Source organism: Toxotes jaculatrix, chromosome 12 (assembly GCF_017976425.1).
Source record: "Toxotes jaculatrix isolate fToxJac2 chromosome 12, fToxJac2.pri, whole genome shotgun sequence".
Taxonomy (NCBI): Eukaryota; Metazoa; Chordata; class Actinopteri; family Toxotidae; genus Toxotes; species Toxotes jaculatrix.
The window spans coordinates 21,670,233-21,695,189 of record NC_054405.1 but is presented as its reverse complement, the minus strand read 5'-3'; the positions used below and the strand labels follow the sequence as shown (position 1 = coordinate 21,695,189).

The following is a 24,957-nucleotide window of genomic DNA, read 5'->3' as shown; positions in this document are numbered from 1 at the left end:
TCTTGCTTGATTCCGTGCCCAACCTCAGCAACCCTATTAAAAGCATTTTTTGCAGGATATCAGCTAAACATTTACGAAAATATTTTGTTCAGTGAAAATCCTCTAACAAGAGTGCAAATGTTCCATCTCAGCAATCCTTTCTGAATAGATTAAAAAAGACAACAATTGATCTTTTCATACATATAGTAATTTGTTCGTGCTGTTGGAGAAATTAACTTGATTTGCCATCATACAGTAGATGTCTGCTGTTCCATTCAGCCACAAACCCCAAATGTCCATGTGATAGTAATATAAGCATCCAAATCAGTGACTAAAGGTGGGATTGCATGGCCTTTTTGCATACTTAGAGTCAGTCTTGTTGCTGCACGGCGAAGGTGTTGCCTTATCACCAGAAAGTGTGTGTGTGTATGTCAGATTATGACTAAGCAGCTGCCCAGGGAACGCACAATGCATAGTAAGAGTGTTTGCTGAAACACATCCTTGCTCTGTCGTCCTTGACCATGTCCTTTTCAAACCACATCTCATCTCTGTCAGATAGCTCGACACAGAGAAACGAGGAAAACAGAGCTGGCTGTTTCAAAAGCTCTTTGAACTTTAAGACCGACAGGCACTATTCAGTGAATTCAATATAAATCTGACTTGACAGCATCCATTCTCACCATAAATAACACACTTCAAAGAGTGGACGAAAAACTGAAGGGTCATGGCATGTTTTCTAATCTAGAAGTTCACAATACACTTGGGTTTACATCCGTCATGTCTATTCAGCTCCTCCATTCTTGAGAAACGGGTTTTGGGGTCCCCACTATCTGTTTAATCCCACCATATCAAATAATCAGTTCAGAGTTTGCTAAAAAAAAATGCTGTGTGTGTTTCTCTGCATCTTGAGACAACTGAATAGCTGCGTGTGAGGCAGAAAAGAGGACACCAGAAAATATAGCCTGCTAATTTTTAACAAATGCAGAACAGATTACTTTTTAAAAGTGTGCTTGCCTGTAACTTAAAGAATGCTTTATCCTGCCTGTGACAAATCCTGGAGCTTGCAAACCCGCTAATAGAGGAGCAGGGGGTTCTGACAGCTGCCCAATGAGAAATTGCAGTGCTTGCTTTCCCCCTAACCAATGACAAGAATACCAATTTCTGTTCAAAGTGCAGGAGTGCTAAGGATTTAAGCCGGAGAAGATCCTACTTCAGATAGCCCCTGTACTTTCCACCCGCATAGTAGTGAGTCATCTTAAACATCTAAATACCGTATGTGGGAAAAGGGGGCGTTCATAAACAGCAGATATGACGGACAGTGGGAATGTCATGGGCTATACATGATGCATCATAGAGCCAATTCACAAACTACAAGGGAGGCAAAGGCAGAGTCAAAGTTAAGACAAGCAAAGTTAAGACAAGCTAAACAAAATGGATTTCTCACACTTTTTCCCATTCGCTCTGTCCCTTTTACTCTATCTCACTGTCTGTCTCACTTTCCCTTCCCACACTTAGTTTTGGCAAGAGCCACAGATTGACAAGCAGTCAGAGCAGAGCCACTCAATATGGAAGCTAAATGCATGATGGGAGGACAGAGCCGCGCTACGTTGGCCACGTACGAGAACACTGGCCTCTATGCTACAAGATGAAATGAAACAGTTCTTCTTCTAATTAGATCCCAGAATGGCACTGGTCAGAAACGTTTCAATTGCTTATTATATAAGGAAAAGAAAAATACAACAAAAGCTGCAACTTAAAAAACAAACTCCCAAAAGAAAAAAAAAATCTAAAAATGTCTGTGAGGAAGAAAGCCGTATTTTCTTCTGACACTTTTTATCTACTCCAGACTCCCCTGCATCCTCTTCCTTCCTCTCTTCGCTTCACTTCCACTCCCCTCTCCCTTCACTTTCTGCTCTGAGAAGCACTCTGATTTCCCCTGGAAAATCTGCACTCAATAAACTTTCTCACAGGCTGTGATGCTCTTTACTGAGGTTATAATACTACACTAAATAAAAGAACCTGATGCTATTACAGAATATTGTATGGATCTGTCTATGTCTTCTGTACACTGTTTTGTCTGTGAGTAAGTATATACACAATACTTAGATTATTATGTATATATAGTTACATATATGAAGAGACAGAGATACAGAAAGAGAGTAAGGGAAAGAGACATTCTCTCTGTCTGTCCATCTGTTTCTCTCTCACTTTCTCTTTCAACTACAGTCAATACTAATTAGCCTAGTTAAAGGTCAATACAGGCCTCCAGTGCTAGTCATGTACAGTAGGGACCAGTGTGGCAGGAGAGGCCAGAAGAGGAACGCTGTCATTTCTTTCCCTTAAGATATAAAATAAACTCTAGTGACTAAAATTAATCACAGCTGCTTATTTTTTAGGCTCTGATCACTACACTGCGAATTGCTATTTACAATTGATTTTACTAGTATAGATTATTGTTCTAATTATATAACTACGAGTGCTGAAATTTGGGTTTACATAATGATTTTTCACTTCTCAAATTTTGCAGTTTCAGAGTTACTAGTATCTATATTGCTAACAAGCAAAATGCATGTTGTTTTTAACTGAATTCTCCACATTTTAAGTAAACTGGGTTTCATTAGTCAAAATGAAAACATGAATGTATTAAGTGCAATGAAACCAGTGATTACTGGAAAATTTGTTCCTTCATTTTATGTGATAATAAAATTTTCCAGATTGAAGAAGAAAAGCAAATAGTCTCTCTAATAACTAATCAATAAAAATGAATTAAACTCCATTAGAGATGTGGTAATAAAATGTGAGTAATGTGTGGTGAAAAAGCTTATGAAATATTGTGATCAGTACTGATTAAATCATAACAAGTGCTTATTACATTGCTGTAATGTAGTTTATCTGGTTTAATTTCAGTAGAGACTGTTAGCAGGCAGGACAGTGACATATTCTGGACTAATACAATAAAATAGTGACCTGCACCTTAAGCCTGCAAAATTTCTCAGCTTTGCTTGTTTATACACAATACCATACTACTGAAGTACTAAAGGAGATGTGTAAAGGACTAATTTTGGAGCTTGATGCTTGAGTGTTTCAGCACCATGGAAAGAGACGTAGAAGGATAATAGGTTTAAAAGCTTCAGCACCATGGATAGAGACAGAGACTGCAAGGAGTCTTGACGGGAAAGCAAGAGTTTTCGGTCACACCTTCTTCTTCTTCTGTTCCCATGGAAATCTCAAATATGCACACTTTGCCACCTTGGAATTTGCAGAGCTGTCAATGGGAGGGTCTCAGATTCAAGCCAATATCTCTGTGCTCATAAGAGTCTCTGATGGAAATATAGCAAATGCCAAGATCTTACCCAGCAAGTCATATATATGTATATATATATATATATTTATACACATATATATGTATGCATATGTATGTATGGTAGGCATTTATTCTGTACATGAACTAATATGAACTGTCCTATTTTCATACTGGCTATTTGATTCATTTTATCCCTGGGTGAGTGAGTCACGGCTTCTTGTTTGGATCAACATGTTTTCAGCTGCGGTTTGACACTGCAGGACAGTTGGAGACAGCTCCATGCTTTTTTTGGGTCAGGCCTCCTTAAATAAGTCACAGCGATTTCACTACACTCAGAAAGGATGGGGCTGCTGTGCAGGAGAGCCTTGATCAATGTTATCCACATAGCACTGGATCACTGTTGTCCTGAGTGGCCTGGGGCCCAGCCAGTGTAGCTGTGCCATGCTGCCCTCATTACAGTAATGATCTCCCAGTACACAGCTCCCACGTGAGGCCCCATCAACACACTGACTCTGACTGTACCTAACACTCTCTTCACCTCTCTCTAATCGGCAAATTCCCTCAACAAACATGCAACTGGTGAGGCTTTCTCTGTATCACTTGCAATGCAAATCCACATTGTAATGGAGGCAAAAATAAAATAAAATCCGACAGGTGAGCTGCAACTACACACAAGTGAAAGCCATCACTAATGGCAAAGAAATAGCAAGATTTCCTGTGATTAGCAATACATTTAGATGTTGATATTCCAAGCATGAGCCGTACGTTATTGGATTTTCACTTTACATAAATAGGCTTCAAAATCGATCTTGTGCCACACCTGTGTCTTCATCAATGGTGAAAGTGCCGAGTCCGCTGCCTCCTCTGACAGAGTACCTCAATACACCATCTCGTCCCTTGTCGTCATCCTTAGCGCTGACTGTCAGGACACTTGTGCCGGTGCGAGAGTTCTCCTTCACTGAGCCTCTCACGGCAAAGTCGGGGAAGTAGGGTGCATACAAATTCTCATTGACATCCACCACCTGAAGAAAAGTAATGGTTCACTTTAATTTTGATTGGCATTTCCAATTGCAAGTGGCGTACTGCAACTTGTCCTTAAACATTATATTTCATTGCTGTGGGTTGGTCTGGGGAGTTTTAGTGTGCCATGCTCTAACACTGCATTTCTACCCTGAGAATAAAAATGTGGGGAGCATTAAAGAGAAAATGAATATATTGGAAGCTTGAAAGGAACCAACAAAACTATCAATGTTAATGCCTAATTGATGAAACTTATCATTTTTCCTAATATAAAGCTGTATGTGTGCGTTTGGTGTGTGTGTTACCCACCTCCACCTCCACAAACGTCTGACTTCTGAGGCTAGGTACGCCCCTGTCCTCAGCAAGTAATGTCAGGTTGAAAAACTGTTGTTTCTCGAAGTCCAGCTCCTTTCTAATCCTCAGCACCCCACTCACAGCATTGATCTGTACAAAGCATGACAACCCCATACATCATAGACTGTCAATTAACCGAGGATCAGCATGTGCAACCATATAGACAACACAAATAGTGACATCACCTACCTCAAAAGTGCCATTGAAGTCATTAATCAAGGAGTATCTGACTTGCCCACCAGGGCCAATGTCTGGGTCCTGAGCCTGAACCCAGGTAATCACAGCCCCTGGTGGGAGGTCTTCTAGTACTCGAGCACTGTAGCTGCTAGGGATGAAAGCTGGGGCGCAATCATTGACATCATCCACTATTATACTAAGAGTGGTCACTGACGACCGTCGAGCGCCTCGTTCAGCCTTGTCTCTCACTTCAACCTTCAATGTGAACACTGGGAACGTTTCTCTGTCCAAGTAGCTAGCAACAAATACACTTCCAGTTTCACTGTCAATACCAAACTGAGGGACACTGGTCAGCATTATGTAGGAGAGCTGTCCATTTTGACCCATGTCTCTGTCAAATGCAATGATAGTAATAACTTCCGTACCAATGGCAGAGTTTTCTGAGACAAGAGCCGAGAAGTTGTCCTGATAAAACTGGGGGTCGTTGTCATTTGCATCCTCAATGATCACAGTGAGCAGTCTCCAGCTGGACATCGGAGGAACGCCCTGATCGTAGATGGTGATATTGAGGAAGTAACGATCCAATTGCTCACGGTCAAGTGGCTGCAGCACGGTTATCAACCCAGTCTCCATGTTGATATTGAAACAGTTGTCTTTGTTACCATCAGATATGGAAAAGAGAACATGGCCATTGAAACCTGTATCACCGTCTCGTGCTCGCACCTGAAATACACTGGCACCGACAGAGAGGTCTTCTCTCACCAGAATACTAGTAGGCAAGGCCTCAAACTGTGGAGCCTGTTTGTTCATAGAGAAGAGGTCTGTATATCTGTCATCTGGTCTTGGTCTAGCCATTGCAGACGCTTTTGAGAGCATTTTTTCTGCCAGCAGCTGGGCTACCCTGGTCTCTTTGCAGTTGAACCCCCTGGGTAGCATCCTACCCCTCACCACAGATACATTCACAAACGTAGGATCAGAGAACATCTCTCCATCTGTTGCAACCACTTTAAGGTTGAAAATCCCATTTTTTAAATTATCCACTGCTAACGATCTTTTCAGTGACAAAGCCCCAGAGTCTGGGTTTAAGTTGAAATAGTCTAACTCGTTCCCAGACAATATCTTATACTTCACCATTCCCAGCTCATCCATGTCTACAGCTGACAAGGTCACAATAGTCTGGCTGACAGGAAAGTCACGGCTTATCATCCCCCTGCAAGAAACCCTCTCAAAAAGAGGCTGGTTGTCATTGATATTTATCAGACGAATTGTGACATTAACCTCACTCTCCCTTCTGTAAGGTGAACCCCAGTCAGATGCTCGAACCGCAAAAATATAGATATCATCTGACGACTCAAAGTCCAAGTCTCTTGTTATCCTCACCTCACCTGAATCTTGGTCTACGGTAAATGGCAGAGACTGCTCACCACTGATTGTGTGGGTTACAAACCCATTCTCTCCTTTATCGTAATCCACAGCAGACACTACAAGAACAACAGTGCCTACAGGTAAGCTCTCGTTGATTGAAATATCATAGAATGGCCTGTTGAACACTGGAGAGTTGTCATTAGCATCCTCTATGGTGATTTGGACCCTTGCTCGCTGCTGACTGATAATATCAACCACCTCCATCACTATGAAATCCTGTGATATACTTGTGAGCTGCCTTGTGGTCATAATAACTCCAGTCAAAGGGTTTATGTCAAAGTACACTGGATCTGAGAGGCCGCTGAAACTGTAATTGACACTCAGAGAAGCTGAGGAGATTTTCACCACCTCTACAATAGTGCCTGGGGGAGCTATTTCACTCAGCTTGACTTCATAAACATCTTTCTCAAAATTCGCCAACACTGGGTCTGGCTTTGTAACCAACAACTGAACAACCTGGATATTAGAAAACTTAGGAGGTATACCCCTGTCTTTAGCCTGAAAGGTTATATTGCAGCCATAGGGGAATGTATCCCAGTCGACAAATTCTGATGTTTTAACCCTGTACTCATTTCCAACAGGTGATCGATCAACCACAAACTGTTCCAAGGGGTCACCCTCAATGATGGACACCCACTCAATATCCCCAGCTATACCCTCGTCTTTGTCCTCCACGGTTACTATGGCATAGACTGGGTCCTTGTCCGTCCACAATGGAACGACAGCAACTGCAGTGAGAACAGGAGCAAATTCATTAATCCGCTCCACAGTTAGGATCAGCCTAGCCGTGCTGCTAATACCACTATTCCCATAGAGTTTCATCCCTCTGTCGACCACCTGAACCTCCAGCTCAAATCGGTCCTGTTTGTCCACCCTGGGCTGACCCGTCAGAGTGATGACTCCACTGGTCGGATGAACGGCAAAGAGTTCAACTCTGTTCCTGAAGAAGTAATAGAACTCCCCGTTGGAGCCCACGTCAGCGTCTGTGGCTGTTACACGTCCAATGCTGGTACCCAGGGGGGCGCTCTCAGGGACGATGAAGGAATAAAAGGTTGGGGAGAAGAGAGGTCGGAGATCATTGGTATCCAAGACCTTGATGTAAACAGTGGCTAAAGCCTCTAGGCCTCCTTGGGCAGATGCCTTAACAGTCAGTGTGTAATTGTCCTGTACTTCCCGATTCAATGTGGCACCGCTGCCTCCGTTAGTGCGTATACGGAGAAAACAAAAATCTCCCATTACAAACTCCTCAGCCTGGAAGATTCCTTCATTGTCTCCAGACGTAATAGAATATTTTATGTCTAAAGACCGAGGTGGCGCAAGAATGATGCCCATTTTGACCTCACTTCTCGTATAGGTTCTTGTAGCAGAGTTCTCAAAGACAGAAGCATTATAGGCAGGCTGGGTGAAGAGCAGCAGGCCTTGTCCTGCCCTAGGTTCTGGCAGGAACTGGGCATGGGTTGAAGGGAAACAGAGAAGGAGGAGGAAGAAGCAAATAAAATGGAAAAGAAGAGGGAAGCTGAGTAGAGGACGCATTTTTCCCCACCGATTAGCCTTCATCACTATTCCATTACCCAGTCACCCTATATTTGGAAAGAATAAAAAAGAAAAACAGATCTGGATTCAGTTGGTGTGTTGTTAGAGACATGTACTATGCATGCTAAAAATTTGATAGAGAACAGTGAGACAAAAGTTACAAAGACATTTCAGGGGCACTGCTGATCACTACGGGGATTTGATGGCATATTCAATGTTGAGCTCAAACTGTCTGCATTCAAACAGTGAATATCGCACCCGAAAGGCTCAGAAGCAAAGACTGGCATGTCTTTAAACAAACCACATCAAACGCACAGTGCACTTACACAGCCTCTGTGAAATAAATCATGTCATCAAATAAAATGACAGCAATCAGAAACAATTACGGCTACTATAATAAATACTACCTGAAAGACACACTGGCTTGTTATTCTTTAGCCACTGACTACCAGTGTGATATTTTCACAAGAGAAAATGTAACTAGAACAAAAAAAGTTATCATCAGGTTATCTCAAATGCACAGCTGAAGTTTGAAGCCATTTATTAACTGACCGAGGAAAAAAAAGGAAAATGAGAAAAACATTCTTTTTTTTTTACATTACAAATGCCTTTAAATATTGTATAGGCTACTGTAGGCTATACTGAATGTTGTGTGCATCGCCTTATAGCCTATAGAAACCTCTTCTCGATCATGATACAATTTAGACAATAAAAATAGAAAAATAAACTAACTGATAATAATATATGTTTTTTAAATTGAGCCTATTTATACTGCATATTTGAATTATGGTATAGATTAATATCAGCACCAAATAGGCTGCCAGAGAGACTGTCTCTCTGGCAGGGGAGATATTGAGGTGCATTTATTGTCTCCCATACTGATGCAGAACTCGTCCCGTCTCCGTGTAAAAATCCACGAGTTCATTAAGCCACAGTCTGTAACTAAAGTCTGCAGCTTAATAAACTACATTGCACATAGACTTATCTCACACGTCGCAGCGTGTCCTACCTTTAGACGAAACAGCTGTGATCACTGAAAGTAAATCCTTTCCCATCCCCTCTCCAGCAGTATTTCTTTTAAAGAAAAGAAAGCCAAAACGCGCAAAACAGTAGCGCAGAAGTCGGTGATAATGTGCACAAATCCCGGGAGACAGTTGTCTACTAGGCTGCAGCCATCCTCGTAAAACTAAATAGCTATTGCCCCAGTTTCGTGCACCTGGCCACTGTAACCCTGAGTGCAGTGGGGTATTTCGGCTTCATCTGCAATAGTTAACACAAAACTGTCGTTAAACAGTCAGGTGTTCGTCTGCTGGAAGGTTAAAGTCCGAGGCAAATGTGGTGTAAAGAACATGTCGCTTAACGCAAGTTTAGAAGCGGCCAGCATCAGTTGTCGCTTGTGTGGGACCACGGTGCGCTCAGGATGGAGGTGACGGGTTGGGCTGGCTCCGATCTTTGCCGAGTGTGTCCGACGACATCCGGAAGTGTAGCCAGTCTAATGTTCAGCAGTGTAGGCAAAGGAAGCGGCACGCTATCTCACTCCCCGCACACGAGCTTCTTAGCGGTTAGTGAGCAATCTGGCCACCGGTTTAACTAGTTTTACCCGCCACCATGTCTGTTTTGTGTTACAATAAGGGATGTGGACAGCGATTTGATCCAGAAAATAACCCAGACGGTGAGTAGTACCTTAGTTAACTATCGCTGTACCCCGTACCAGTCGGTTAGCAAGCTAACCTCTGATCATCTGGAAATTTCTGCAGCGAGCAGGCCTGTTGGGCCCATGTAGCTAACTTCATGTTATGTTAGCTGGACCCCACACAGTGAAAACTTAACCCTAACCCATTCATTAACACTGCTGTAGCTCATGTGATTAGCAGGTAAACGTTTGACTTTTCAGAATCGTTGTCCCGGACAGGGGCACACCGTGAGCGGTTTAAAGTTTCAGAAACGGGTGTTTGTACGTTTTCATTCACGTATACTTATCCACGGTTCATTTCTCAGTGTTATCCCATAATCACAACTGTGTTGGCACAAATGTTAGTGCGAAAACAGCGAAATCGCTTTTGTTCAGCAGCTCACAAAAGAGCGAAGACCAGTTAAACCGAGTAACCAGTCAGCAGCGAGGCCCGGCTTCAAAGGAGAAATAACCTCATGTCCGCGTTTACTCGTCAAGAAACAGTTTTATCGCCACGTTAGTCCGACTGGACTGGCTGTTAAGTGGTTTAAATATCTATTCAAATGACATATTTTTCAAAAGCTTTTGGATCTGTGTGAAAATCGCATCGCCACTTTCGTATGAGTTGTCAAGTAAGTTTCGCAAGACAGAGATGCATGAGTCATAAATACTGCAGAACTGTAAAAGTGAAGACAACAGTGGGACCAATGAGATTCGTGGGCATCAGGACACGAATCTAAAATAATCACCACAGCATCCCATACACTACTTTCATAACAGTTGTCAAGTACGTTTAAGTTCCACAAGACATAGATGAGAACAGAGTTACATAAGTCATAAATACTGCAAATCTGTAAAAGTGAGGTGAAGATAACAGTGGGACCAATGAGATTGGTAGGCATCTTGTCTATGGATAGTAAAATAATCACCACGACCTCCCATGCACCACAATGCACATGTACAAAAGGAGCAGCAATCTGTGGAAGACATGACAGTGGCCAAATACTGGATTTAATGCAACAGACAGTTTGAACACCACTCATTGCCATGTTCTCTAGAAATATGGTTGAGTTGGTGTTTACAAGTTTGGCACAAAGTTTATGGCACACACCATCGTGCTTTTATGTGAGAAATACTAAATGTGGTTATTAATTCCTCATAAATTTATATGATAACCCATGCAAATGACATTATAAAGTTATTGTACTCTTGATGTATAACCTGTGTGTTCTCCCAGAAGTGCAGTACTCCAACACAGCCACTGGAAAAATTACTTGCAAAAGGTTTTGTTGGTAAAAGTCATTATAATGATAAGTCACTTCTTGATTTTGAGTTTCCTTACAGAAAATAAAGTTTGTTCATGAGTCTATTGTTAATCGAGCCACTGATCTAAATACAATTTAATTTTGAAGGTAGTAATATCGCCTTCAGCTCCTACGACAAAACCCCAGCGCGTCCCTTATTTCCATTTGTTAGAAATGTCCTCCCCTGTCTTCTGGTAATATAACACTGTGTATTTCCAGATACTCAATGTGAGAGTTGAGTCTAATTTCCATTTTAATAGGATGCCTCTTTTCATAACTTTAGAGTATATTATCATTACCTCTCTATCTAAGATGTATATCTATGGCATTAACACAGAAGGGCCACAGCTCAGGCTGTACTGTAAGAAAAATGCTTGGTTTATGGGGTCACCCAGCCAAATTTCTTTATTCATTCCATTTAACTTTTAGGGCAGTTCTGTAAAAAAGGACATTTAAAAAAAAATCATACTGTGCTTTTCATTTAAGGTCGATTTCAAATGATGATTTGCAAAAATTTCTGATATCATATGTATTAGTTAATGAAAATAGTCTTCAAATGGTCTTTTCATTAGGTGTGTGTCTTGCTTCAGTTGAGCTTAAGCTTGAAATACTTTTTTTCTCACAGAATTTTCCTCTTTGGATGAAAAGAGAATTTAATAAATATTTTCAATTCATTTTTATATGCATTTTGTTTTACTGTGTTCCACAAGGATAAATGCAAATCATTTGAAAATTTTATGCAAAAAGTAGTGAAAATTTTTTAGAAACCTTTTTATCAAAAAGAAGTTTGATACTGAGTAACTGCGAAAGACGTTATTTAAAATGCTTAAATTCTCTTTATCCTTTTATCTTTTTTTTGGTGTGCCAGATCTGTAGTCTGCTTGTTAGTTTTGTCCATTAATGATCACAGAATGTTTCAGTCTCTCTGTGTTCAGTTATTGTTACTGCTGAAGTTTTTCTGAACTCAAAAGATTGTCCTGCTCTTTATTGTCTAAGAGACAATATAGATATTTGTATATTATTTTTTTCTGAATAATCTGCACACAGTTTACATTCATTCATTTTATCATGTCAGATCATTTTAATCTTAACTTGAAGTCTTAACATTTCTTGCCTGAGTATGTGATGATTAATACTGTTAAGAGACATATAGTACTTGACCCCATACAGTCATCCGTCGTGGCTGGAAAATAATGCAGTGACCAGCTTCTAAAATGACTTCATTACTTTGTTCAAGGCTTCACTTTGGAGTTGTGTCCAGCCATGAGCACTTCAATCTGCAACAAGTCATTTTGACAGGGAACGTGAAGGCAGCATCAGATACTGCTGACCCAAGTCCTTTGAGAGATGTATCACACATGAAAGGAGCAGCAAGACAAGAAAGGCATGGTGCCCATCAAAGCAGCTGAAAGTGACTATAGATTACTTGGAGTTTGCCAGAAAAGCTACAAGCCTGTGAACAGTCAGGTTTACATGTTGTTCAGTACTGGTGTGGTAACACTGTTTCCAGTATCACCACATATTTTTCCCATAAAATTAATCAGTCGTGTTTTCTTTTCACAGATGGCTGCACCTATCATCCGGGAGTCCCAGTATTTCATGATGCATTGAAGGTAGAAAGTCTGAAAATGCACAGTCAGCTTATGTTCTGTTGTCCCGTTACCTGGTTTAAGTTATTGTCTCTGTAACTTCCTCCAGGGATGGTCCTGCTGCAAGAGAAGAACAACTGACTTCTCAGACTTCCTCAGCATTGTTGTAAGTTTTTGTCTCTGTTTTAATCCATACTTTTAATCCTTCATGACCACTGTTCCATTGTCTATTGTTTTCACAAGCATTGACTGCCACCTCAACCCATATTGGACTGAGCATTCATTGTTTGTGAGTCCAGCACAGTCACTGTCTCTCTCTCTCTCTCGCCACAGGGCTGCACAAAAGGTCCCCATAACAAAGAAAAGCCCCCTGAGCCGGTGAAACCAGATGTAACATCTTCAGGGGAAAAGAAAGAGGCAGATGACCAAAAACCAAAGTTTAACGAGTACATCATCTCCGCACCAAAGCCTCAGGAGGCGATATGCAGACCAAGGTTGTACAGGCCTTCAAACACAGTTTTTTTATATTTTAATCCAGAGGAATGCCCTAAACTCTTATTGTATGTCCAGTTGTCTCACGTTAAAGCAGAGATGATTTTGTAGATGGAAAGATTTAGCCTACACTAAAAAAATGAATTTAATTCAGTCCGTCCCTAATGTGTCTGTTACCGTTGCAGTGCTGATGAGCCAATGGGGAGATTGCAGCATAAAGTTTCTGCTTCTCTGAAGCAGGCTCTGGAGAAACTGAAGTTGTCTGAAAATGCAGCAGAGAAGAAAGGTGAGAACAGAACTTTATCCTGCGCACTTCTCTCTCCTCTTTACACTTTCATGGTTTTTGAAGTCCTCTTTATCCATCCGCCTCTTGTCATAGTAGACGGGAAGGTCATGTTGACAGCTAAAGTTAATGCATGGCCACTGGGAATTTGCCTTCACCTGTGTCATTCACTTCATGGCATTTGAGTAAAAGCCGACAGGGACAGGACAGCACATCATAACAGAAAGCATTTTTTTAGATGATCTTCAAAGTGTGAGTGTCATTTCCTCTGTTTCTCTGTCTTTCTAGAGGAAGATAGCGACGAGATCAAGATTGGAACATCCTGTAAAAATGGAGGGTGTACCAAAGTAAGTGAATGTGTCGCTTTATAATCGAGAAAACTTTCTGGAATATTCTCATGGTTTTGCAATGTGTAAAAATCTCTATCTATACCCATGCTTCTCTAGGGCTTTGGCTACAGCAGCTTAAATGTTTTCATTTCAAAGCCAAATTCGATTCACATATTTGGAAAATTCTTAAAATTTTGAATAGATGTCATTAAATGAAAACAAAAAACGAACCATGCTGATCCAAGTTAATGTTTAAAAAAAAAAATTAGGATGCCCCAAAAAGGACTCACTGCTCTGGTTAAGGAGAAATAGATGCAGCTCTTTTTCCTCCACCTCCACATTCGCTCTGAGATGGATGCAAACCAGATTTTTTGCTCAAGCTAATCTGGCCTGTCAGAGCAGAAAACCCAAGATTAGAACACATATTGTGAGGAGAATTTGCATTGACGGGTTTTGTAGAAGCTTTAATGATTTACATAATTGTACTTTAACTGATTTGATTGAAAGCCATGAGATAGTCTCTCAAGGGCTGCCTGCGTTTGGTTGATTAATCAGTTGGGGTCTCGGTAATTTTGTACTTTGTACATTTTTTTTTTCCCAGGGTCTGTAGTCATTAATCGTACTTTCCCCTCTATCCTTACAATAATGTTCTAAAATATGCTTCAAGTTTTAAGAAGCAATACATTTTTAAGAGATCCTTTTACATACTGCCATTCATCTGCAAAGAGATGACAGCACTGGAGAAATAATTTAAGACTTGTCAGTTCAAATCACTAATTGGTAATCCTATGACTATTAACTAAGAATTTCATTAATTGCAGAGAACCTAATAATACTGACCTAATAATAACTTATTATTAGTACTATTTGTATTTTTGATAACAAAAACAATCTGCTTCAGCCTCTTGAACCACTATTTCTTTTTGTTCTTCAGAGTTTTGAAGGACCTGCAAGCGACTCTGATGTGTGCTTATACCACTCTGGATTTCCTATCTTCCATGAAGGGTTAGTATGTGATTTTTTTTTATTTTTTTTTTTTTTTATTATTATCCATTATAAAAACCCTTTTTATTTCAAACTTAAAGCTCCTTAACTTCACATCCCTGTGCTTCACTGTTCTACATTAAATTGATTTTCTTTGGAAACTGTAAAAGAAGCACGAAGAGTAACAATAGTATTTTCCTGATAGTCTTCCTGTCCATCTTGTTTACTGTTTCTCCTGAGTGACACGTTAGTGACTGCTAAAAATCCAGTGGGTGTATGTTTTTTCCTGCATCTCCAGGATGAAATACTGGAGCTGCTGTAAGAGGAAAACCTCTGACTTTAACACCTTCCTCTCTCAAGAGGGCTGCACCAAGGGAACACATCTATGGAGGAAAAAGGATGCGGTAGGTGTGCCCGCTTCATAGCCAAGGATCATTAGTGTGTGCAAGTCTGCCTCAGCTGTGACTAGGGATGCACCGATCCACATTTTTTTACTTCCGATCCGATCCCAATACCTGAGTTTGGATATCCGCCAATACAGATACTATTCCAATACCAGAGCTCTGTTTGCTTTAATATTATTATTATTATTATTATCATTATTGTTAATTTTACGTGATGCTGTAATAAATCTTCTCCACAGGCAAGTATATGTACGAATGTATGCATGTATGTCCCAAAAGGCAACTTGAAGTCAGTATAAGGTCAGAAAATCAGAATCAGAAAAACTTTCTTTTGTTCAGAAAAAAATTCTTTTGTTACTTACAAACTCCCAATTGAAAATGAAGAGAAGAAGAAAATTGCACATAGAGAGTGTACACCAAGAGAAAAATGTTTCTAAAATAAATAAGATAAATGAAGTGAAACAAAAAATAAAAAGTATAGTATAATAAAAATAAAGTATATTGCAACAACCCCTTCACAGTATACATATGCTCCAATATCAAACAGAACAATATAATACAAATAATAGAAAAATAGAAAAACATAAAGACATCTTTATCATTTGTTTATCGAATAAACAAACGCTGCTTTCGAATTGTTTTTCTGAAATCTTCTTTCAGGGTAAGAAAGTGGTTCCATGTCGGTTTGACTGGCACCAGACCGGGACACAGGTCATCATCTCTATCTACGCCAAGAATGCCGTCCCTGAGCTAAGCTACGTGGATGCAAACAGCACCACGGTGAGGGACATTAGAGTCCGTCAGATGATTCCTGTGCGTGTCTAAATGGTTCAGTTTTTTATTGTGTTGTTTTGTTTTGTCTCTTTTCTCCTTCAGCTCAACATACATGTTATATTTGAGGGAGAGAAGGAATTTGAGCAGAAAATCAGTTTGTGGGGAGTAAGTACAGCATCACCTTCAACCTGATGTAAAAATCTTGTTACCTTTTCAGATTTTTCTACTGTTTCCACACCTTGATTAATCATTTTCTTTGGGTCTTTCATTTCAGTAAACCTAATGAATTAAAGATTGGTCCATTTTTCTACCCTGCTGTAGGATTTCAGTTGCAAGACAAGTTAATGTTCTAAAACTGTAATTTTTGTTAATGTTAGCAGGCCTTTTTGCTTTAAGGCTTTTCATCGACTTTTTTTTATCACCAGTTTCTTAAGTCATTCTTTTGTCACACTCCCTCCTCCCTCCTCCCTCCTTTCCTTGTAGGTGATAGATGTGAGTAAGAGTATAGTGAACATGATGGCAGCCAAGATCGAGGTAGCCATGAAGAAGTCTGAGGCCATGTCATGGGCTCGTCTTGACCTTCCTCCGCCCGTCACCCCACCCAAGGAGAGCGAGAAAAAAAAAGAAGAGGCTGATAGTGATGATGAAGACGAATGATAAGGACTTACTGTAAGAACATAGAGAGTATCTTTTGCTGAATCCAAGGCCACACAGTCCATTTTTTACCTCTTTAAAGAGTCGCCTCTTTAGCTGTCATGGAACTTTGGCCTCTACTCTTCAACATTTACAACCACAACTCAGAATGCTCAACTCTCAGCATACTTTATTTTGCTTATGTTTCTCAATTTTTGGCCCCGTTTTTGGACATTGCGTAGGTTGGTATTCTAAAGAATCTTTAAACATTTTTACAACAGTTTTTCACTTAAGGACCGAATGATAAGAGGGGGAACCCTAACTTTTAATAGACTTTCAATCAAGTCAGGCGATGACATACTTGTTAATTACACTAACATCGCACAATAAGATAGAAGTGTGACCATGTTTTATTTCACACCCAGAAAGCCTTTTATGTGGACTGCTCACATCACTTCATCCTAATGGACCACAGTTTTGACCACCTTCTGTTCTGCCATTGTTTGGTAAAAGGTAATTGCATCTGTACATTTCCATTTGTTTCTTTCATACTTGGCACACTTGAAGTAATATACTTGCAATTTTTCATATATATTTCTTTTTTATTCCATCCTTTGGTTTCACGAGTTGTATAAATTATTACATTGTTTTGTACACCAGTATCACATCAGACTAAATGCTGTATTCATAGATATATACCTGTATTTGTGTGATGATGAAGCTGCTCCATGTACTGTAGTTTGAGTAGGAAATTTGGATCTCTAAAATGTCCACACTTGTATAATATGGAGTTTATTCTAAATAAATTGTGTTATAAGAAATACAGTAGTTCCTTGGGACTCTTAAACTTACACATGAAATGTTTGGGAGATGTGCTCCAACTATCACAGTTAAAAATGTAGAATTGCTCCAAATTTTGTTTTTTACATGATTATACATAATGTATATTTTGTACAAGTTTTGCTTCCAAATGCTCAATGCTGTATTTATCCTAATTTTTTTGTCAAAACAACATAGCACCATTTTAATAATGAGAATGTACTGTAATATCGGAGAATGCCAAGTGAATACAAAGTATTTTGAGCAAAGTACTGTGTTATTAAGAAAAATGCTATGCTAGACAGCATGTGTCAAGGCTTGGAATGTATGAAGTAAATTTGGCTGAATGAGACCATGACATAAAGGTAAAATTATTAGGGAACCAATTTGTCTTACCAAAAATAAACTTTTCTGTTGAACTTTTAAAACTGGGTTGATGTGTGTGTGTGTCTGTGTGTGAGTGTGTGTGTGTGTGATGGCTTATATCCTCCTGTGAATATTTCTACTACAGACATACAGTATATGCTTGAGTTTTGTAAGACTGGTATTAATGCCAGACTCCCATTGCAACCTCATGAAATGAAACACTTCTCATGAATTAAAGCAAGTGAGACCTTTCAAGTCAAAAAGGTTTTTTTTTTAAACTAATACATAACTCAAGACCTTGACATCCAAGCCGACATTATCACCTTTTTTTCTTTCCAAAAGCGTTTTGCACACCACAAACGAATCAATTTAAATGTTATTCAAATGTGGTTTCAGTCAACTCCCACAAAAAGGAAATAAAAAAGAGAGTCCCCCAAGGCTTGTAAATTTATCTGAAGAGTTTGTTACATTCTCTGGATAGCAGTTGGAAGTGTGTAGGACGTCATTATTTTATAAAATATGGTCAAAAGTCATTATGGAACACTGCGATGAGAGAGACCATAAATGGCACAGACGATCTCAAAATGTCATAAAAAACGTCATAGTATAGTAAGGCGTCAAAATCGGCCAAAAAATGTCAAAAAAACTTTTGACCTCAAAATGTGATAAAAAACATCATAGAATAGTAAGGCGTCAAAATCGGCCAAAAAAGTCAAAAAATTTTTTGACCTCAAAATGTCATAAAAAACGTCATAGTATAGTAAGGCGTCAAAATTGGACAAAAAAAGTCAAAATTTTTTTTGACCTCAAAATGTCATAAAAAACGTCATAGTATAGTATGGCGTTTTTTTCGGGAAAAAAAGGCAAAAATTTTTTTGACCTCAAAATGTCATAAAAAACGTCATAGTATAGTAAGGCGTCAAAATTGGACAAAAAAAGTCACAATTTTTTTTTACCTCAAAATGTCATAAAAAACGTCATAGTATAGTATGGCGTTTTTTTCGGGCAAAAAAAGTCAAAAATTTTTTTGACCTCAAAATGTCATAAAAAACGTCATAGTATAGTATGGCATTTTTTTCGGGCAAAAAAAGTCAAAAAATTTTTTGACCTCAAAATGTCATAAAAAACGTCATAGTATAGTAAGGCGTCAAAATTGGACAAAAAAAGTCACAATTTTTTTTTACCTCAAAATGTCATAAAAAACGTCATAGTATAGTATGGCGTTTTTTTCGGCCAAAAAAAGTCAAAAAATTTTTTGACCTCAAAATGTCATAAAAAACGTCATAGTATAGTATGGCGTTTTTTTCGGGCAAAAAAAGTCAAAAAATTTTTTGACCTCAAAATGTCATAAAAAACGTCATAGTATAGTAAGGCGTCAAAATTGGACAAAAAAAGTCAAAAAAATTTTTGACCTCAAAATATCATAAAAAATATCATAGTATAGTATGGCGTTTTTTTCGGGCAAAAAAAGTCAAAAATTTTTTTGACCTCAAAATGTCATAAAAAACGTCATAGTATAGTATGGCGTTTTTTTCTGGCAAAAAATGTCAAAAAATTTTTTGACCTCAAAATGTCATAAAAAACTTCATAGTATAGTATGGCGTTTTTTTCGGCCAAAAAAAGTCAAAAAATTTTTTGACCTCAAAATGTCATAAAAAACGTTATAGTATAGTATGGCGTTTTTTTCGGGCAAAAAAAGTCAAAAAATTTTTTGACCTCAAAATGTCATAAAAAACGTCATAGTATAGTAAGGCGTCAAAATTGGACAAAAAAAGTCAAAAAAATTTTTGACCTCAAAATATAAAAAATATCATAGTATAGTATGGCGTTTTTTTCGGCCAAAAAAAGTCAAGAATTTTTTTGACCTCAAAATGTCATAAAAAACGTCATAGTATAGTATGGCGTTTTTTTCGGGCAAAAAAAGTCAAAAAATTTTTTGACCTCAAAATGTCATAAAAAACGTCATAGTATAGTATGGTGTTTTTTTCGGGCAAAAAAAGTCAAAAAATTTTTTGACCTCAAAATGTCATAAAAAACGTCATAGTATAGTATGGCGTTTTTTTCGGGCAAAAAAAGTCAAAATTTTTTTTGACCTCAAAATGTCATAAAAAACGTCATAGTATAGTAAGGCGTCAAAATTGGACAAAAAAAGTCAAAAAATTTTTTGACCTCAAAATGTCACAAAAAACGTCATAGTATAGTATGGCGTTTTTTTCGGCCAAAAAAAGTCAAAAATTTTTTTGACCTCAAAATGTCATAAAAAACGTCATAGTATAGTATGGCGTTTTTTTCGGGCAAAAAATGTCGAAAATTTTTTTGACCTCAAAATGTCATAAAAAACGTCATAGTATAGTATGCCGTTTTTTTCGGCCAAAAAAAGTCAAAATTTTTTTTGACCTCAAAATGTCATAAAAAACGTCATAGTATAGTAAGGCGTCAAAATTGGACAAAAAAAGTCAAAAAAATTTTTGACCTCAAAATGTCATAAAAAACGTCATAGTATAGTATGGCGTTTTTTTCGGCCAAAAAAAGTCAAAAAATTTTTTGACCTCAAAATGTCATAAAAAACGTCATAGTATAGTATGGCGTTTTTTTCGGCCAAAAAAAGTCAAAATTTTTTTTGACCTCAAAATGTCATAAAAAACGTCATAGTATAGTAAGGCGTTTTTTTCGGCCAAAAAAAGTCAAAAATTTTTTTGACATCAAAATGTCATAAAAAACGTCATAGTATAGTAAGGCGTCAAAATTGGACAAAAAAAGTCCAAAAATTTTTTGACCTCAAAATGTCATAAAAAACGTCATAGTATAGTAAGGCGTCAAAATTGGACAAAAAAAGTTAAAAATTTTTTTGACCTCAAAATGTCATAAAAAACGTCATAGTATAGTATGGCGTTTTTTTTCGGGCAAAAAAAGTCAAAATTTTTTTTGACCTCAAAATGTCATAAAAAACGTCATAGTATAGTAAGGCGTCAAAATTGGACAAAAAAAGTCAAAAAATTTTTTGACCTCAAAATGTCACAAAAAACGTCATAGTATAGTATGGCGTTTTTTTCGGGCAAAAAAAGTCAAAAATTTTTTTGACCTCAAAATGTCATAAAAAACGTCATAGTATAGTATGGCGTTTTTTTCGGGCAAAAAATGTCGAAAATTTTTTTGACCTCAAAATGTCATAAAAAACGTCATAGTATAGTAAGGCGTCAAAATTGGACAAAAAAAGTCAAAAAATTTTTTGACCTCAAAATGTCATAAAAAACGTCATAGTATAGTATGGCGTTTTTTTCGGCCAAAAAAAGTCAAAATTTTTTTTGACCTCAAAATGTCATAAAAAACGTCATAGTATAGTAAGGCGTTTTTTTCGGCCAAAAAAAGTCAAAATTTTTTTTGACATCAAAATGTCATAAAAAACGTCATAGTATAGTAAGGCGTCAAAATTGGACAAAAAAAGTCCAAAAATTTTTTGACCTCAAAATGTCATAAAAAACGTCATAGTATAGTAAGGCGTCAAAATTGGACAAAAAAAGTCAAAATTTTTTTTGACCTCAAAATGTCATAAAAAACGTCATAGTATAGTAAGGCGTCAAAATTGGACAAAAAAAGTCCAAAAATTTTTTGACCTCAAAATGTCATAAAAAATGTCATAGTATAGTATGGCGTTTTTTTCGGCCAAAAAAAGTCAAAAAATTTTTTGACCTCAAAATGTCATAAAAAACGTCATAGTATAGTAAGGCGTCAAAATTGGACAAAAAAAGTCAAAAAAACTTTTGACCTCAAAATGTGATAAAAAACATCATAGAATAGTAAGGCGTCAAAATCGGCCAAAAAAGTCAAAAATTTTTTTGACCTCAAAATGTCATAAAAAACGTCATAGTATAGTAAGGCGTCAAAATTGGACAAAAAAAGTCAAAATTTTTTTTGACCTCAAAATGTCATAAAAAACGTCATAGTATAGTATGGCGTTTTTTTCGGGAAAAAAAGGCAAAAATTTTTTTGACCTCAAAATGTCATAAAAAACGTCATAGTATAGTAAGGCGTCAAAATTGGACAAAAAAAGTCACAATTTTTTTTTACCTCAAAATGTCATAAAAAACGTCATAGTATAGTATGGCGTTTTTTTCGGCCAAAAAAAGTCAAAAAATTTTTTGACCTCAAAATGTCATAAAAAACGTCATAGTATAGTATGGCGTTTTTTTCGGGCAAAAAAAGTCAAAAAATTTTTTGACCTCAAAATGTCATAAAAAACGTCATAGTATAGTAAGGCGTCAAAATTGGACAAAAAAAGTCAAAAAAATTTTTGACCTCAAAATATCATAAAAAATATCATAGTATAGTATGGCGTTTTTTTCGGGCAAAAAAAGTCAAAAATTTTTTTGACCTCAAAATGTCATAAAAAACGTCATAGTATAGTATGGCGTTTTTTTCTGGCAAAAAATGTCAAAAAATTTTTTGACCTCAAAATGTCATAAAAAACTTCATAGTATAGTATGGCGTTTTTTTCGGCCAAAAAAAGTCAAAAAATTTTTTGACCTCAAAATGTCATAAAAAACGTTATAGTATAGTATGGCGTTTTTTTCGGGCAAAAAAAGTCAAAAAATTTTTTGACCTCAAAATGTCATAAAAAACGTCATAGTATAGTAAGGCGTCAAAATTGGACAAAAAAAGTCAAAAAAATTTTTGACCTCAAAATATCATAAAAAATATCATAGTATAGTATGGCGTTTTTTTCGGCCAAAAAAAGTCAAAAATTTTTTTGACCTCAAAATGTCATAAAAAACGTCATAGTATAGTATGGCGTTTTTTTCGGGCAAAAAAAGTCAAAAAATTTTTTGACCTCAAAATGTCATAAAAAACGTCATAGTATAGTATGGTGTTTTTTTCGGGCAAAAAAAGTCAAAAAATTTTTTGACCTCAAAATGTCATAAAAAACGTCATAGTATAGTATGGCGTTTTTTTCGGGCAAAAAAAGTCAAAATTTTTTTTGACCTCAAAATGTCATAAAAAACGTCATAGTATAGTAAGGCGTCAAAATTGGACAAAAAAAGTCAAAAAATTTTTTGACCTCAAAATGTCACAAAAAACGTCATAGTATAGTATGGCGTTTTTTTCGGCCAAAAAAAGTCAAAAATTTTTTTGACCTCAAAATGTCATAAAAAACGTCATAGTATAGTATGGCGTTTTTTTCGGGGCAAAAAATGTCGAAAATTTTTTTGACCTCAAAATGTCATAAAAAACGTCATAGTATAGTATGCCGTTTTTTTCGGCCAAAAAAAGTCAAAATTTTTTTTGACCTCAAAATGTCATAAAAAACGTCATAGTATAGTAAGGCGTCAAAATTGGACAAAAAAAGTCAAAAAAATTTTTGACCTCAAAATGTCATAAAAAACGTCATAGTATAGTATGGCGTTTTTTTCGGGCAAAAAAAGTCAAAAAATTTTTTGACCTCAAAATGTCATAAAAAACGTCATAGTATAGTATGGCGTTTTTTTCGGGCAAAAAAAGTCAAAATTTTTTTTGACCTCAAAATGTCATAAAAAACGTCATAGTATAGTATGGCGTTTTTTTCGGGCAAAAAAAGTCAAAATTTTTTTTGACCTCAAAATGTCATAAAAAACGTCATAGTATAGTAAGGCGTCAAAATTGGACAAAAAAAGTCAAAAAATTTTTTGACCTCAAAATGTCACAAAAAACGTCATAGTATAGTATGGCGTTTTTTTCGGGCAAAAAAAGTCAAAAATTTTTTTGACCTCAAAATGTCATAAAAAACGTCATAGTATAGTATGGCGTTTTTTTCGGGCAAAAAATGTCGAAAATTTTTTTGACCTCAAAATGTCATAAAAAACGTCATAGTATAGTAAGGCGTCAAAATTGGACAAAAAAAGTCAAAAAATTTTTTGACCTCAAAATGTCATAAAAAACGTCATAGTATAGTATGGCGTTTTTTTCGGCCAAAAAAAGTCAAAATTTTTTTTGACCTCAAAATGTCATAAAAAACGTCATAGTATAGTAAGGCGTTTTTTTCGGCCAAAAAAAGTCAAAATTTTTTTTGACATCAAAATGTCATAAAAAACGTCATAGTATAGTAAGGCGTCAAAATTGGACAAAAAAAGTCCAAAAATTTTTTGACCTCAAAATGTCATAAAAAACGTCATAGTATAGTAAGGCGTCAAAATTGGACAAAAAAAGTCAAAATTTTTTTTGACCTCAAAATGTCATAAAAAACGTCATAGTATAGTAAGGCGTCAAAATTGGACAAAAAAAGTCCAAAAATTTTTTGACCTCAAAATGTCATAAAAAATGTCATAGTATAGTATGGCGTTTTTTTCGGCCAAAAAAAGTCAAAAAATTTTTTGACCTCAAAATGTCATAAAAAACGTCATAGTATAGTAAGGCGTCAAAATTGGACAAAAAAAGTCAAAAAATTTTTTGACCTCAAAATGTCATAAAAAACGTCATAGTATAGTAAGGCGTCAAAATTGGACAAAAAAAGTCAAAAAATTTTTTGACCTCAAAATGTCATAAAAAACGTCATAGTATAGTAAGGCGTCAAAATTGAACAAAAAAAGTCAAAAAAATTTTTGACCTCAAAATATCATAAAAAATGTCATAGTATAGTATGGCGTTTTTTTCGGGCAAAAAAAGTCAAAAAATTTTTTGACCTCAAAATGTCATAAAAAACGTCATAGTATAGTATGGCGTTTTTTTCTGGCAAAAAATGTCAAAAAATTTTTTGACCTCAAAATGTCATAAAAAACGTCATAGTATAGTAAGGCGTCAAAATTGGACAAAAAAAGTCAAATTTTTTTTTTACCTCAAAATGTCATAAAAAAATTTTTTTGACTTTTTTTGTCCAATTTTGACGCCTTACTATACTATGGTATAGTAAGGCGTCAAAATTGGACAAAAAAAGTCAAAAAAATTTTTGACCTCAAAATGTCATAAAAAACGTCATAGTATAGTATGGCGTTTTTTTCGGCCAAAAAAAGTCAAAAAATTTTTTGACCTCAAAATGTCATAAAAAACGTCATAGTATAGTATGGCGTTTTTTTCGGCCAAAAAAAGTCAAAAATTTTTTTGACCTCAAAATGTCATAAAAAACGTCATAGTATAGTATGGCGTTTTTTTCGGCCAAAAAAAGTCAAACATTTTTTTGACCTCAAAATGTCATAAAAAACGTCATAGTATAGTATGGCGTTTTTTTCGGCCAAAAAAAGTCAAACATTTTTTTGACCTCAAAATGTCATAAAAAACGTCATAGTATAGTATGGCGTTTTTTTCGGGCAAAAAAAGTCAAAAATTTTTTTGACCTCAAAATGTCATAAAAAACGTCATAGTATAGTATGGCGTTTTTTTCGGGCAAAAAATGTCAAAAAATTTTTTGACCTCAAAATGTCATAAAAAACGTCATAGTATAGTATGGCGTTTTTTTCTGGCAAAAAATGTCAAAAAATTTTTTGACCTCAAAATGTCATAAAAAACTTCATAGTATAGTATGGCGTTTTTTTCGGCCAAAAAAAGTCAA

The 24,957-nt window shown here is 36.7% G+C and overlaps 2 protein-coding genes across 5 annotated transcripts in view; one reads left to right on the top strand and one right to left on the bottom strand.

Annotated features, from left to right (window-relative positions):
• The window catches only part of LOC121190329 (protocadherin Fat 3), a 56,516-nt gene extending 48,700 nt beyond the window's left edge, over window positions 1-7,816 (bottom strand). For both annotated transcript variants that reach the window (XM_041050969.1, XM_041050970.1), the window contains exons 1-3: window positions 4,847-7,816; window positions 4,613-4,747; window positions 4,104-4,305 (exon numbers count right to left, since the gene is read on the bottom strand). In XM_041050969.1, coding sequence (XP_040906903.1) covers window positions 4,104-4,305; window positions 4,613-4,747; window positions 4,847-7,816 — 3,307 coding nt within the window. The remainder of the gene's footprint in view (window positions 1-4,103; window positions 4,306-4,612; window positions 4,748-4,846) is intronic.
• Window positions 7,817-9,300: 1,484 nt separating this feature from the next.
• chordc1b (cysteine and histidine-rich domain (CHORD) containing 1b) lies at window positions 9,301-17,503 on the top strand. 3 transcript variants are annotated; one of them, XR_005895071.1, is made up of 12 exons: window positions 9,301-9,464; window positions 12,332-12,381; window positions 12,467-12,523; window positions 12,691-12,851; window positions 13,035-13,135; window positions 13,421-13,479; window positions 14,396-14,466; window positions 14,744-14,849; window positions 15,510-15,629; window positions 15,726-15,788; window positions 16,107-16,498; window positions 16,682-17,503. XR_005895071.1 is itself a non-coding variant. In XM_041052309.1 (12 exons), exons 1-11 carry the CDS (start codon window positions 9,401-9,403, stop codon window positions 16,278-16,280), a joined length of 1,026 nt encoding a protein of 341 aa, XP_040908243.1. In that variant the 5' UTR covers window positions 9,301-9,400; the 3' UTR covers window positions 16,281-16,292; window positions 16,682-17,503. The 3 variants fall into 3 exon arrangements, 2 of the variants coding, with proteins under 2 accessions (XP_040908243.1, XP_040908242.1); XM_041052309.1 differs by having other exon boundaries at window positions 16,107-16,292; XM_041052308.1 differs by having other exon boundaries at window positions 16,107-17,503.
• Window positions 17,504-24,957: the final 7,454 nt, after the last annotated feature.